Here is a 12,943-nt window from a genome sequence, read left to right on the forward strand (position 1 = left end):
GCCGCCCCCAGACAGAGGATGCACCGGCGATGCGGATCTGTGAGAGAAAGAAGCCGCTCGCACCGGGTGCACTTTTTAAAGCCGGTCAAAGGCCGGGACATTAAATCGAAAGTAGCCGCGGCTCGATTAGCCACGCGGCCACGGGGACCCGGAAGCCTCCGGGTCGTCGAAAAGGAAGCAGGAATCAAATAAAAAGGTAAAGAATTCGCGCACAGCGACTTAATCGTGAGAAAACAAGAAAAAAATCGCGGTGCTAGAAGGCAGTTGGGGCAGAGCCTGAAAAACACGGCTTCTAGGCTCGCGGAAAATTTTGAACTGGAGACCACGAGGGGATGCACCCCCTAGTGGAGCAGGAAGGCACGCATGCGTGGAGCAGCAGAGCAAACTTAAATCTTCAATCAAGTTTGCTTGAAAATGCTTCCGCATCGGGGCTCCGTAGATGACGTCACCCACATGTGAGAATATCATGCCTGCTTGTTCTGGGATAATGGCTTCTCCCATGTCTGTCTTAATAACAGACTATGGACTTTTCCACCAGGAAACTGTCCAAGCCTTTCTTAAAACCAGCTACATTATCCGCTCTTACCACAACCTCTGGCAATACATTCCAGACCTTAACTATTCTCCGAGTGAAAAAATATTTCCTTCTATTGGTTTTAAAAGTATTTTCCTGTAACTTCATCCAGTGTGCCCTAGTCTTTGTAATTTTTGACGGAGTGGAAAATTGATCCACTTGTACCTGTTCTACTCCACCCAGGATTTTGTTGACTTCAATCATATCTCCCCTAAGTCATCTCTTTTCCAAGCTGAAGAGCCCCAACTTTTTTAGTCTTTCCTCTTGAGGAGTTCCATCCCAAACTCATGAATAATCCACTATTTCAAGACTCGTATACCTTTTGCACTAGAAATTCTTTGCTTTGGTTTTCACTATAGACGATGAGATACACATGCTTGAACTACTCTTTGAAGGTACTGATTCTTAACTGAAGCAAATCACAGCGAATTTGGAAAAAGATGATTTGGTACTGTACTTATCCTGGTAAGTTCTTTTCCAGTAGATAGGGAGACATTCTAGACAAGTCGTGCCAGCTGCAGAAGGAATCCAGTTCGGATTTTTCTCTGTGCCTCCCCTGTACAGTGGACTCCACTTAAGTGCAAGGCCTCCGGACCGGACCGCCACGTGCGCTTAAATGGAGTACCACTTTTTAGTCATGAAAAATCACAGTACGCTGTAGTCAAATGCAATAAAACTTTTATTTAGCATAGAACACACGTAAAACAATTCTACATGATTCAGTTTTAGAAACAGCACTGTTCCGTCTAATGTAATACAGTACACTGTAAACCAACATTCTACTGAAATAATCAAGTCATTGTTTTCTGCACGCAGATTGCACAATTCAGGCTGTGTATCTGACTACTGATGCTGTAAAACTGTCCATAGTCGTGACATACATTTATCTCCAGATAACAATGCAGTGTGTGTAGGGACTTCAGCACGTCTGAGAAGGAAACAATCTCTGCAGGTGTTTCATTAATTGTGATGACCGCAGCAGTATCTCCGTCCTCATCAGACTCTTGGTTGTCTGCAGTGTCCTTTATGACTGTACAGATATCGGAATTAGTGCTGTCAGATGATGTGGGCACATCGTTAATGGCGACATACAGCTCAAACTCTTGTGGAGAAAATCCAACAGGGAGTTCAATGGATGAAGTGTCAGCTTCAGTTGTCTCATCAGATGCATTAATGAAGCTCGCCGATTGATAGCAATTTGAAATCGTGGATGATAAGACTCGACTCCACGCCTCCCAGTCTTTCAATATGGCTTGCTTTTTTTTGTGAATCTGAGAAATCTGGCTAGGATGAACGCTGTAATGTTTTGCAATGACAACCCGACTCTCCCTTTGGCCAAGTCTCTTTAAGACATTGACACGTTCAGCCAAAGAAAATGACTTTTGTCCAGCATGGTGGACATGTTCAGCCAAAGACAAAGGTTTTTCTCCACGAGATGCCATGGTGCAGTTTTGAAAGTTTGAATACCTGGCCAGGCCTAGACTGCTGATCTGAAACACGTGGATCATCAACATAAAGTGATTACTTTTAACTGGAGTGAACGTAACGTGAACGAACAGAGGTGGGACCTATAACATCAGTGTGAATAAATGGTTTGTGCTTATCCGATTTGCAATTATCCAGAATTTACGTCCATTGACTATAATGTAAAAAAAATAAAAATAAAAAATGGGACCATGGTGGCCTGCGGATAACCGAAGCGTGCACTTAACTGACGTGCATTTAGGTGGAGTAGACTGTACTTCACTGAGCTCCTTAGCTCCACCTACAGTTAGTACCCAAGCGCCTAGGCACCCATATCAATCATGGTCACAAAGAATTGTTCTGCTCAAAGGAGTAACCTGAGATTATCAGCTGCAAATAGCCGTCAAAAAACTCAAAGGAGCTCAGAAACTATTCCTACCAAAGAGAAACATATATACACCATACTCCCCGCGGGGGTGGGAAGGTGGGGGAGGGGGTTTGGGTTGGGAAGGGAGGGGTTCTTTCGGGGTCATTTCAAAAACTGTTGAGCTGGTTTTGTACTTTGTTGCTCGTACTGTTCCATTTTTGTTTGCTCAATAAAATATATTTGACTATACATTATACTCCCCCAGCCCCCAAGGGTTAAATGGAATCCAAGATCCAACTTGGAAACACATGAAACAAAACTGAAATAGTAGTAGGCGCAGGAAAGACTGGGCAGGAATCTAGAATGTCTCACCTATCTACTGGAAAAGGACTTACCACGGTAAATACATAATCGGTGCAAATCTCTGAAGCAGGCACAGGAACCACTGCCTTGAGCTCTACCAACTGCTTAAGAGTGACAAAATAGAAGCTTCATCCAACAGGTCTGACAAGGGGAAGAGAGAAAACGATCTGGCAAGGGCCGGTTGAACTCGAGAGTACACCCATCTCTAATTACCTCCAGGACCCACTGATCCATTGTGATTTTGGTCCATCCCTGGTAAAACTCCCATAAGCAGGCACCCACATGAACTGGGGGAAAGGACCCAAGCACAGTTATTGGGCAGGTTGAGTGGAGGAAGAAAGGGAGGAGGGGTCCTGGCCTCCCTGGCGAGCACCCTGAAGGACTGCATCTACTTGGGGGAAAAAAAACTACCATGGGAGGAAGCCCCCGCTAAAGACACTTGACCAGGTCTATACCGGTGAAACTTCTGAAGACAACCTCGACCCAAACTCCCTCTAGACTAGCGAGGTTTATCCTCTGGTAGCTGGGGCACCTTGGAGTCCGTCAAACTCTGAACCAGCTTGTCTAATTCCTCTCCAGAGAGAAAAGAACCTGTTAAGGGAAACTTACTTAGCTTGAATTTGGAGCTGCATCCGCTGATCAACCACTTAAGGTAAGTTTAGAAGCCACCCCCAAGGCCATAGACCTAGCTGAAGCACGCAACAAATCATGGCATCTGAAAGATAAGAGCCCAGTTCAATTTTAACCACCTCCTGATTCACCAGCGACCAGTCATTAGACTCCCTATCCTACACATGCTTGGCACACTGGAAACAGGCCCTGGCCACCAGACCACCACAAATCACTGCCTGGACTGCCAGAGCTGCCACATCAAAACTCTGCTTAAGAAGAGATTCCAACCTCCAGTCCTGGTGGTCCCTCAAGGCTGAACTTCCCTCCACCAGAACAGTATGCCACTTGGCAATGGCCGAAACCACAGCATCTACAATCTGTGACCGAAAATAATCTTTATCAGGAATAGGATAAAGCCAGGACATGGACCATGCCAGTCAAAAAGGGGCATCCAGAGTCTTCCAATGAGCATCCAATACATCCCAGAGATCCTGATGCATGGAAAAAGAATGGGAAGCTGTCCGAATCTCCTTAAGAGTGGATCCATGACCCGCAAAACCTCTTTGGTGACCTGAAGAATAAGCTCTTGGAGCTCTTCCCAGTGAAAAATGCGTACCACAGACGACTCCAACAGCCACCTGCATCATCCACCCCTCCCTGAGGGTCCTGCAGGTCCCCAGAGAGACCCAGGTCATCAGGGGACAAAATATCATCAAGAAAAATGTTGTCCTCCCACAAAATACACAGCCACTTAGGCAGGGGGCGAAGGAGGCACTAGTGCCGATAACGATGAGCCCCCAGATGAGGCCAAAGCTACCGAAGAGGAGACAAGACTACCAGCCACATATATAACAAAAGAATTGCCATCTCCGGATCAGACCTTGGGTCTATCAAGTCCGGTGATCTGCACACGCGGAGGCCCTGCCAGGTGTACCCTGGCATAGTTTTAGTCCCCATATCACTGTATGCTTCTCAAGGGAGATGTGCATCAAATTTACCCTTACCTGTATCACTCTATGCCACTCTTAAGGAGATGTGCATCTAGTTTACCCTTAAATCCTAGAATGGTGGATTCTGCAATTACTTCCTCTGGGAGAGCATTCCAGGTGTCCACCACTCGCTGTATGAAACAGAACTTCCTGATATTCGTCCTGGACCTGTCCCCCCTCAGCTTCAGTCTATGTCCTCTTGTCCGTGTCACATTGGACATTGTAAATAACTGCTTTCCCTGCTCCATTTTGTTGAATCCTTTCAGTATTTTGAAAGTCTCGATCAGATCCCCTCGCAGTCTCCTCTTCTCAAGGGAGAACAACCCCAGTCTCCTAAGTTGTTCCTTGTAGTCCAGGTTCTCCATACCTAGTACATGGCGAGAACAAGATCTGGGGGAAAACCCACTTTCTGTATAGAATCATGCTCCTCAGCAGAGGAAAAGGCCTGCAAAACCTGTTCCTGCCTCTCCAATCTAGGCGGAAACTCCTGAGAAGACGACTCAGCCAAAATGATGGAGTTTCCCACCAAAGAAGAAAACCCCGACGAAAAAGGCATCCTCAAGGCAGAGGGCGCTGAAGAGGTTTGAAAAATCAAAGCCACACTGTAAAGGAATTACCAGAAAGGTCTGACGCACTAGTAAGGGAATCCCCAGCACCTTTGGCAGTAAGGGAAGCCTGGTCTTCCCCACCGCTGGCAGCTGATTCACCCTTCGCATTAGAGGTCTGCACGGGAACGGGGATCGCGGGGGTCCCGCAGGAATCCTCCCCTAACCCACGGGGACCTCCTTCTGGCCCACGGGACTCCCACGGGGACCCCCCTTTGGCCAACAGGACTCCCACAGGGATGGAAGGCTTTGGAAACAGGGTTCATCCATATAATATAATGGACACGTCAGCCTTTAGTAAAAGAGGGGGTTTATAAGTTAATTACTGAACAGAAAACAAAAAAAAGGGTTCCACCAAAGAGATTCCACAAGGAAAACAGCAGCACAAACACAAAAGAAACTGTGGAATTGATGATCCTGTCAGAACTAATTGCTGCTTTTTATGGGGACAGGCGGGGATGGAGGTAATTCCTTGCAGGGATGAGTGGGGACGGAGAGAATCCTGACGGGGACGGGTGGGGACGGAGAGGATCCTGGCGGGGATGGGCGGGGACAGAGAGGATCCTGGCGGGGACGGGCGGGGACAGAGAGGATCCTGGCGGGGACAGAGAGTATCCTGGCGGGGACGGGCGGGGACAGAGAGGATCCTGGCGGGGACAGAGAAGATCCTGGCGGGGACGGGCGGGGACAGAGAAGATCCTGGCGGGGACGGGCGGGGACAGAGAAGATCCTGGCGGGGACAGAGAAGATCCTGGCGGGGACGGGCGGGGACAGAGAGGATCCTGGCGGGGACGGGCGGGGATTTCTGTCCCCACGCAACTCTCTACTTCGCATCTGCCGGGGAAACTCTTGAGCTGGCCGGCTCCAAAGTTACAAAGGTTCCTCTTCTGGCCATGAACAAAAACAACAAATGCCGGCCACATTAAGCCCTCAGCAGGAACACACTGAGCACTTCTCAGGATTGCGGTAAGTGCTCATTGTGAACTATAAGGCAGGCTGAATGAAACTGGTAGCTGAATAGGAGAAAACTATAAATGAAAACAGTCCCAGCAAACCGGCACAAAGAAAACGCACTGCCTCAGGTCTTTTTTTTTTTAATAATTCTTTATTCATTTTTCATCTTACAACAAATACATATATATTAAATATTTGTCAATTAAAACATCATTTGAAATTCTATCATTTATGATATTAGTATATAATAATTTTATCCCATCCCACCTTCTTTTTCATTCTTACATTCAATCAAATGTTTCACATCAATAATCTTTCCTATTATCTAATCATTTAATAAATTCAAATTCCCCCCTCCCATCCCTTCTACCTTAGATTGTATTTATAATGTAAAATGGCATCTACTCATTGCAATATTTTGTTAATGGTCCCCATATCTCATTAAATTTATTAAAATTCCCTTTTTGTACAGCTATTGTTCTCTCCATTTTGTAAATATGACATATTGAATTCCACCAGAAATTATAATTAAGTCTATTCCAATTTTTCCAATTACTTGTGATCTGTTTGGCGACTCCTGTCATAATCATTAAAAGTTTATTATTCTTATATGAAATTTGGCTCTTTGTTCTCATTGCCATACCAAATAAAATCGTATCATAGGATAATGCCACATGATTCTCCAATAACCAATTAATTTGGGGCCAAATTGATTTCCAAAATGTCATAATAAAGAGACAATAGAATAATAAATGATCTAACGTCCCTGCTTATTACAAGGTAGGTGTGGTGTGTGTGGGGTGTGTGGGGGGGGTGTGGGGTGTGTGTGGGGTGTGTGTGGTGTGTGTGGGGTGTGTGTGTGTGTGTACACAAATCATGAGGATGGAGTTTTGAATGTGAAGGGTGAAAGTCAAGGGCCTGTATGACCATGTAGGGGACCACTAATGTATGAATGGGTTAGGATGCAAGTAGAAAAAAAAACAGCTCTGGGGTTGGGTGACTGAACCCCTCCCTTTCCTTCTTTCACTCAACCTAATGCCCCTCACTCTCCCTTTCCTTCTTTCTTTCTCTCTCTCACCCACCCAAAACCCCCTCCCTTCCCTTTCCACCTCTTAGGAACTTGCATAAAAATACAGTATACAATAATGACTGTGGCAATATGAACGGAAGGAGTCATCAGTAAACTAGAAGAAAGAGACTTTGGCCATAAGAAGGAAAATTCACCAGGGAAGTGGGTACAAGTGAGGATCTGTACAAAAGGCTGGCACTATGTGCGCTCCTGAAAATCAAGGGCTGCGGTGCTCTCATCTGTAGACCATGGGATATTGATGGGCAGATGGAGTAGCAGCATGAAAAGCTGGGGCTATGGCTAGTGCTGCCCGATTCAGGGAAAAAGTTTTCAATTCAACTCGCAGCCTAATGAATCGATTTTTCGATTCCATTTTTCTGCCCAATCAGGCATTTTTATCAAATGTCCTGGCAAGTTAATTCTGTAGCCTCTTCACCCACCCCACCCCTACACTTGTGCTACGTGGAAACAAAAGACTTTTCCTCTGTTAGGTCCTATTTCACACACATTAACACCAGCTGTGGCAGGATACACATTTCAAATCACAAAATAGAAACAAATATTTTTCTACCTTTTGTTGTCTGGTCAATTTATTATTCAAATCATGTTTTAAGAACATAAGAATTGCCATACTGGGATAGACCGAAGGTCCATCAAGCTCAGCATCCTGTTTCCAACCGTGGCTAACCCAGGTCTCAAGCACCTAACTAGATCCCAAATAGTAAAACAGATTCTATTCTGCTTATCCTAGGAATAAGCAGTGGATTTCCCCAAGTCATTTCAATAACGGCCTATGAACATCTCCTTTGGGAAATTATCCAAACCTTTTTCTTAAACCCCGTTAAGCTAACTGATTTCACCACATTCTCTGGCAACGAATTCTAGAATTTAATTACATATTGTGTGAAGAAATATTGTCTCCAGTTTGTTTTAAATCTACTACTTAGTAGCTGCATCGCATGTCCCCTAGTCCTAGTATTTTTGGGAAGAGTAAACAAGCGATTCACATCTACCCTTTCCACTCCACTCAATATTTTATAGACCTCTCTCATATCACCCCTGAGCTGTCTCTTCTCCAAGCTAAAGAACCCTAGCCACTTCAGCCTTTCCTCATAGGGAAGTCATCCCATTCTTTTTATCATTTTTGTCGCCCTTCTGTGTACCTTTTCTAATTCTGCTATATCTTTTCTAAGATATAGCAACCAGAACTGCATACAGTATTCGAGGTGTGGCCTTACGATAGAGCAATACAAGGGCATCATAACATTTTCATCTTTATTTTCTATTCCTTTCCTGATAATTCCTAACATTCTTTTTTTTTAAAGTCAAGGTTTATTCTATTTGCTTTCTTAGCAGCCGCTGCAACATTGAGCTGAGGATTTCAACGTATCCTCAACAATGACACCTAGATCCTTTTCCTGGGCAGTGACTCGTAATACAGAACCCAGCATCACATAGCTATAGCTCAGGTTCCTCTTTCCCACATGCAACACTTAGTACTTGCTCACATTAAACGTCATCTGCCATTTTGACACCCAGTCTTCCAGTCTCACAAGGTCCTCTTTCAATTTTTTACAATCCTCTTGCGATTTAACAACTTTTGTGTAATCAGCAAATGTAATTATCTCACTAGTTATTCCCACCTCTAGATCATTTGACGTTTTCTTCTTTCTCTGAGCTCACCATCCATCTTCCATTTCTGTACTTCCCTTCCACTGCCAAACCCAACATTTTTTCCCCAATGTCTTCCATCTCTCTTTTCTCTCTCTCTCCCTGCCTTCTGCCCTGGGTCAAACCTCTCTATTCCCCTCCATGCAGCATCTCTCCCTGCCCTCCACCCTATGTCCAACGTTTCTCCCTCTCTCATCTCCATGCATGTCTCCCTCCCCACCACCATATGCAGGATTTCTCCCTATCATCCCTTTTTACCACTTTTTTGCATCTCTCCCTCCCTCTCCTCCACCCCATGTCCAACAATTCTTCCTCTCTTCCTCCATGTGCAGCAGCTTTCCATGCCTCCCAACCCCTATGTGGCACTTCCTGACCGCCCTCCTCCCCACCAGAACCATGAGATCTGACAAATCATTGAGCCTCCTAAAGCAGCAGCAGTGGCGATTACTGGTGGGCAAAGGTAGTGCTCTGAACAAGCTATTTGCAGCCTGCCCGCCAGAGCTTCCCTCTGCCGCATCATCAGTGACATGGCAGAGGGAAGGCCCCAGTGGGGCATAAGAACATAAGAACTCAGCATTCAGCATCTGCTCGTCAGTAATTGCTGCTGCTGCTTTAGGAGGCCTTGGAGGTATGTCAGGCCTCACTGGGGGGGAGGGTTGGTCACTGAATCAGTGAGTCCGATTCATGAGGAAAACAAATCAATTTGAATCGATTCACCAAAGTAAATCGGTGAATCAATTTGAATTGGCGAATCTGGCAGCACTAGCTATGGCTCACATTAGACATTGGGGGTTGGCAGGGAGCAGCTTCTGTGACTGAGCACACCCTGCTGTGAAGACACACAGAGCAATGTTTTCCAATTCTAACTCATTTGGTTTTCAGGCATCTAAAAAACATGAATGAGAGATCTGTATAAACCAGGTCTCTCCACCATATGCAAATCTTTCTCACATAAGAACATAAGCAATGCCTCTGCTGGGTCAGACCTGAAGTCCATCATGCCCAGCAGTCCGCTCACGCAGCGGCCCAACAGGTCCAGGACCTGTGCAGAAATCCTCTATTTATACCCTTCTATCCTCTTTTCCAGCAGGAAACTGTCCAATCCTTTCTTAAATCCCAGTACCGTACTCTGCCCTATTACATTCTCTGGAAGCGCATTCCAGGTGTCCACCACACGTTGGGTAAAGAAGAACTTCCTAGCATTTGTTTTGAATCTGTCCCCTTTCAACTTTTCCAGATGCCCTCTTGTTCTTTTATTTTTTGAAAGTTTGAAGAATCTGTCCCTCTCTACTCTCTCTATGCCCTTCATGATCTTATAAGTCTCTATCATATCCCCTCTAAGTCTCCTCTTCTCCAGGGAAATTCTTTTTGACCTTCCTGAAATCATAGTGTGCTTAAAGCAGGGGTGTCCAACCTGTGGCCCAAGGACCTCATGCAGCCCCTTCAAGTATTTTGTGCGGCCCCGGTCAAGAACAATGCAGTGTTTTCCTCTGTTGCCCTGGGTTGTTTACCATCTTGCCGGTTCCCTCCTCTGTCTTGCTGTAGCATTTGGGCGGCCCGACAAAAAAAATTTTTCGGCCATTGCTGCCCAGGGAAGCCAAAAGGTTGGACACCCCTGGCTTAAAGGATATGACTGGGAGACATTGATAACTACAGATACTTCTTCATATATTGGAACAGCATCCCAGAAGAGACCAAAAACAAAATGTACCAACATATAGGAAAAGCATAGCAAACTGTCATGTCCAAGGGTCTGAGGGTAAAGCCTGGAATAAGTGCACAGGATCCTTAGATATGAGGATACAAGGATAAAGCCCAGGTTCAGGTAGGCTCTACAGCACTGCATCAAGAATGAACTGATCACTTTCTCCTTGTGGTCTTTATACTGCATCATTCTCTAGGTTCTATAGAAACACCCAAGTCCCTCTATCATCAAGTCATAACACGAAACATTCAAATTTACCTTTTTCCTCAAGTAAGAATTTGATGTTTTCAAAAGTTTTTCAACCTCTCCTGCAAGGTCTCTGCACATTTCCGAAGAACCCATGCAGCCAAGAGTACACAGAGCAAGTCCCTGAACATACTGAGTGCTGTGATTCAGGTCACTATAAAGGAAATCCAGAAAAAATATAAAGTCAACATAAGATTTTCTCTACTGGGTCAGACCAAAAGTCCATCAAGCATGGTGTCATCTTTCCAACAGTGGCTAAACCAGGTCATAAGTACCTATCTCAGAACAAACATGGTTCATTGAATACAAGCTTCTGACAAGTATCAAGAAAATTATTCACTTAACTTGGTCTATACAACAGGAAACTATTTCAACTATGGGAGTGTGTGGTGCAGTGGTTAAAGCTACAGGCTCAACACCCTGAGGTTGTAGGTTCATATCCCACGCTGCTCCTTCTGACCCTGGGCCAGTCACTTAATCCAGCATTGCCCCAGGTACTTTAGTGTGTGAGCCCAGCGGGACAGATAGGGAAAAATGTATGAGTACCTGAATGTAGACCACTAAGGCTATAAGTGGTCTATAAATACTGAAATAAATAAAATAAATATGTTGATGCCACTGATGTAGAGAAAGGTTTTGAGAGTCCATTGGAAATTCATGTTTAATGACCTTCAAAAGATGAAACTGGGACCTAATTGTACTCAACGTAGACTCTTGTATCAGAGTCAATGGAAGGTATACTGCTCCTTTTCAATTAGGAAGAAGAAAAACGAGAAATTAGGTTCTTACCTGCTAATTTTCTTTCTTTTAGACTCTTCAGACCAGTACAGTTCACTGATAGGTAATAGTTCACCATGACCAGCAGGTGAAGACAGACAAAACTTTGGCTGTAATACTAACAGCTGTGCTTCCCTCTAGTCTAACCAGTCTTCCGAATAGCCAAGCAGAACTACCCTAAGAAGTGCTAATTATAACAGTAACAACACTCCTAACAGGAGTAACAACTAACAGAGCAATACTGTTGGAAATTGCACAGAAGAAGCCCCTTCAGCAAAACATCCCCACAGCTCACCAGCTATGCCAACTGACCCAAAGCTGCTGTTCTTTTGATCTCCCTGACCCTATAAATATACTAGAACCCGCAGATAAAACACACTCTTCACACAAATCCCACAAGAACAGACAGGGTGACATAGTAACATAGTAATATAATAGATGACAGCAGATAAAGACCCGAATGGTCCATCCAGTCTGCCCAACCTGATTCAATTTAAATTTTTTCTTCTTAGCTATTTCTGGGCAAGAATTCAAAGCTCTACCCGGTACTGTGCTTGGGTTCCAACTGCTGAAATCTCCGTCAAAACCTACTCCAGCCCATCTAAACCCTCCCAGCCATTGAAGCCCTCCCCAGCCCATCCTCCCCCAAACGGTCATATACAGACACAGACCGTGCAAGTCTGCCCAGTACTGGCCTTAGTTCAATATTTAATATTATTGTCTGATTCTAGATCCTCTGTGTTCATCCCACGCTTCTTTGAACTCAGTCACAGTTTTCCTCTCCACCACCTCTCTCGGGAGCGCATTCCAGGCATCCACCACCCTCTCCGTAAAGTAGAATTTCCTAACATTACTCTTGAATCTACCACCCCTCAATCTCAAATTATGTCCTCTGGTTTTATCATTTTCCTTTCTCTGGAAAAGATTTTGTTTTACATTACCCTTCAAGTATTTGAACGTCTGAATCATATCTCCCCTGTGCCTCCTATTCTCTAGGATATACATATTCAGGGCTTCCAATCTCTCCTCATGGGGCTGTACCGGTCTAGAGAGTCTAAAAGAAAGAAAATTAGCAGGCAAGAACCTAATTTCTTCTGCTTTAACATCTCTCCAGACCGGTACAGTTCTGATGGGACGTACTAAAGCAGTACCCATGATGGGTGGGACTCATGGAGGGCCGACTCCAGAACAAGCTCACCGAACACCATGTCCCGGCGCGCCTGGACGTCCACATGATAGTGTCGCACAAATGAATGCAGAGAAGACCAAACCGCAGCCTTACAGATATCCACTGGAGGCACGAGAGAAGACTCAGCCCAAGAAGCTGCCTGACCCCAAGTGGAATGACCCTTGAGAAAATCCAGAACAGGCTTCTTCTGAAGAAGATAGGCAGAAGCGATAGTCTCTTTGATCCAGAACAATGGTAGCCTTGGAAGTGCTGTCCCCTTACAAGGATGTGTTAGAGGAGAAAAAGATGATCCGACTTCAGGAACTCATGGGTCCACTGAACATAAGAGTGAAGGACCTGATACACATCCAACCTGTGC

At 45.0% G+C, this 12,943-nt stretch overlaps 1 protein-coding gene across 6 annotated transcripts in view; it reads right to left on the reverse strand.

Annotated features, from left to right (window-relative positions):
- AP1G1 (adaptor related protein complex 1 subunit gamma 1) overlaps nt 1-12,943 on the reverse strand; it is a 584,387-nt gene that overhangs the window by 486,953 nt on the left and 84,491 nt on the right. For all 6 annotated transcript variants that reach the window (XM_033942090.1, XM_033942089.1, XM_033942091.1 and 3 more), the window contains exon 4: nt 10,632-10,773. In XM_033942090.1, coding sequence (XP_033797981.1) covers nt 10,632-10,773 — 142 coding nt within the window. The remainder of the gene's footprint in view (nt 1-10,631; nt 10,774-12,943) is intronic.

Source organism: Geotrypetes seraphini, chromosome 4 (assembly GCF_902459505.1).
Source record: "Geotrypetes seraphini chromosome 4, aGeoSer1.1, whole genome shotgun sequence".
Lineage (NCBI taxonomy): Eukaryota > Metazoa > Chordata > Amphibia > Gymnophiona > Dermophiidae > Geotrypetes > Geotrypetes seraphini.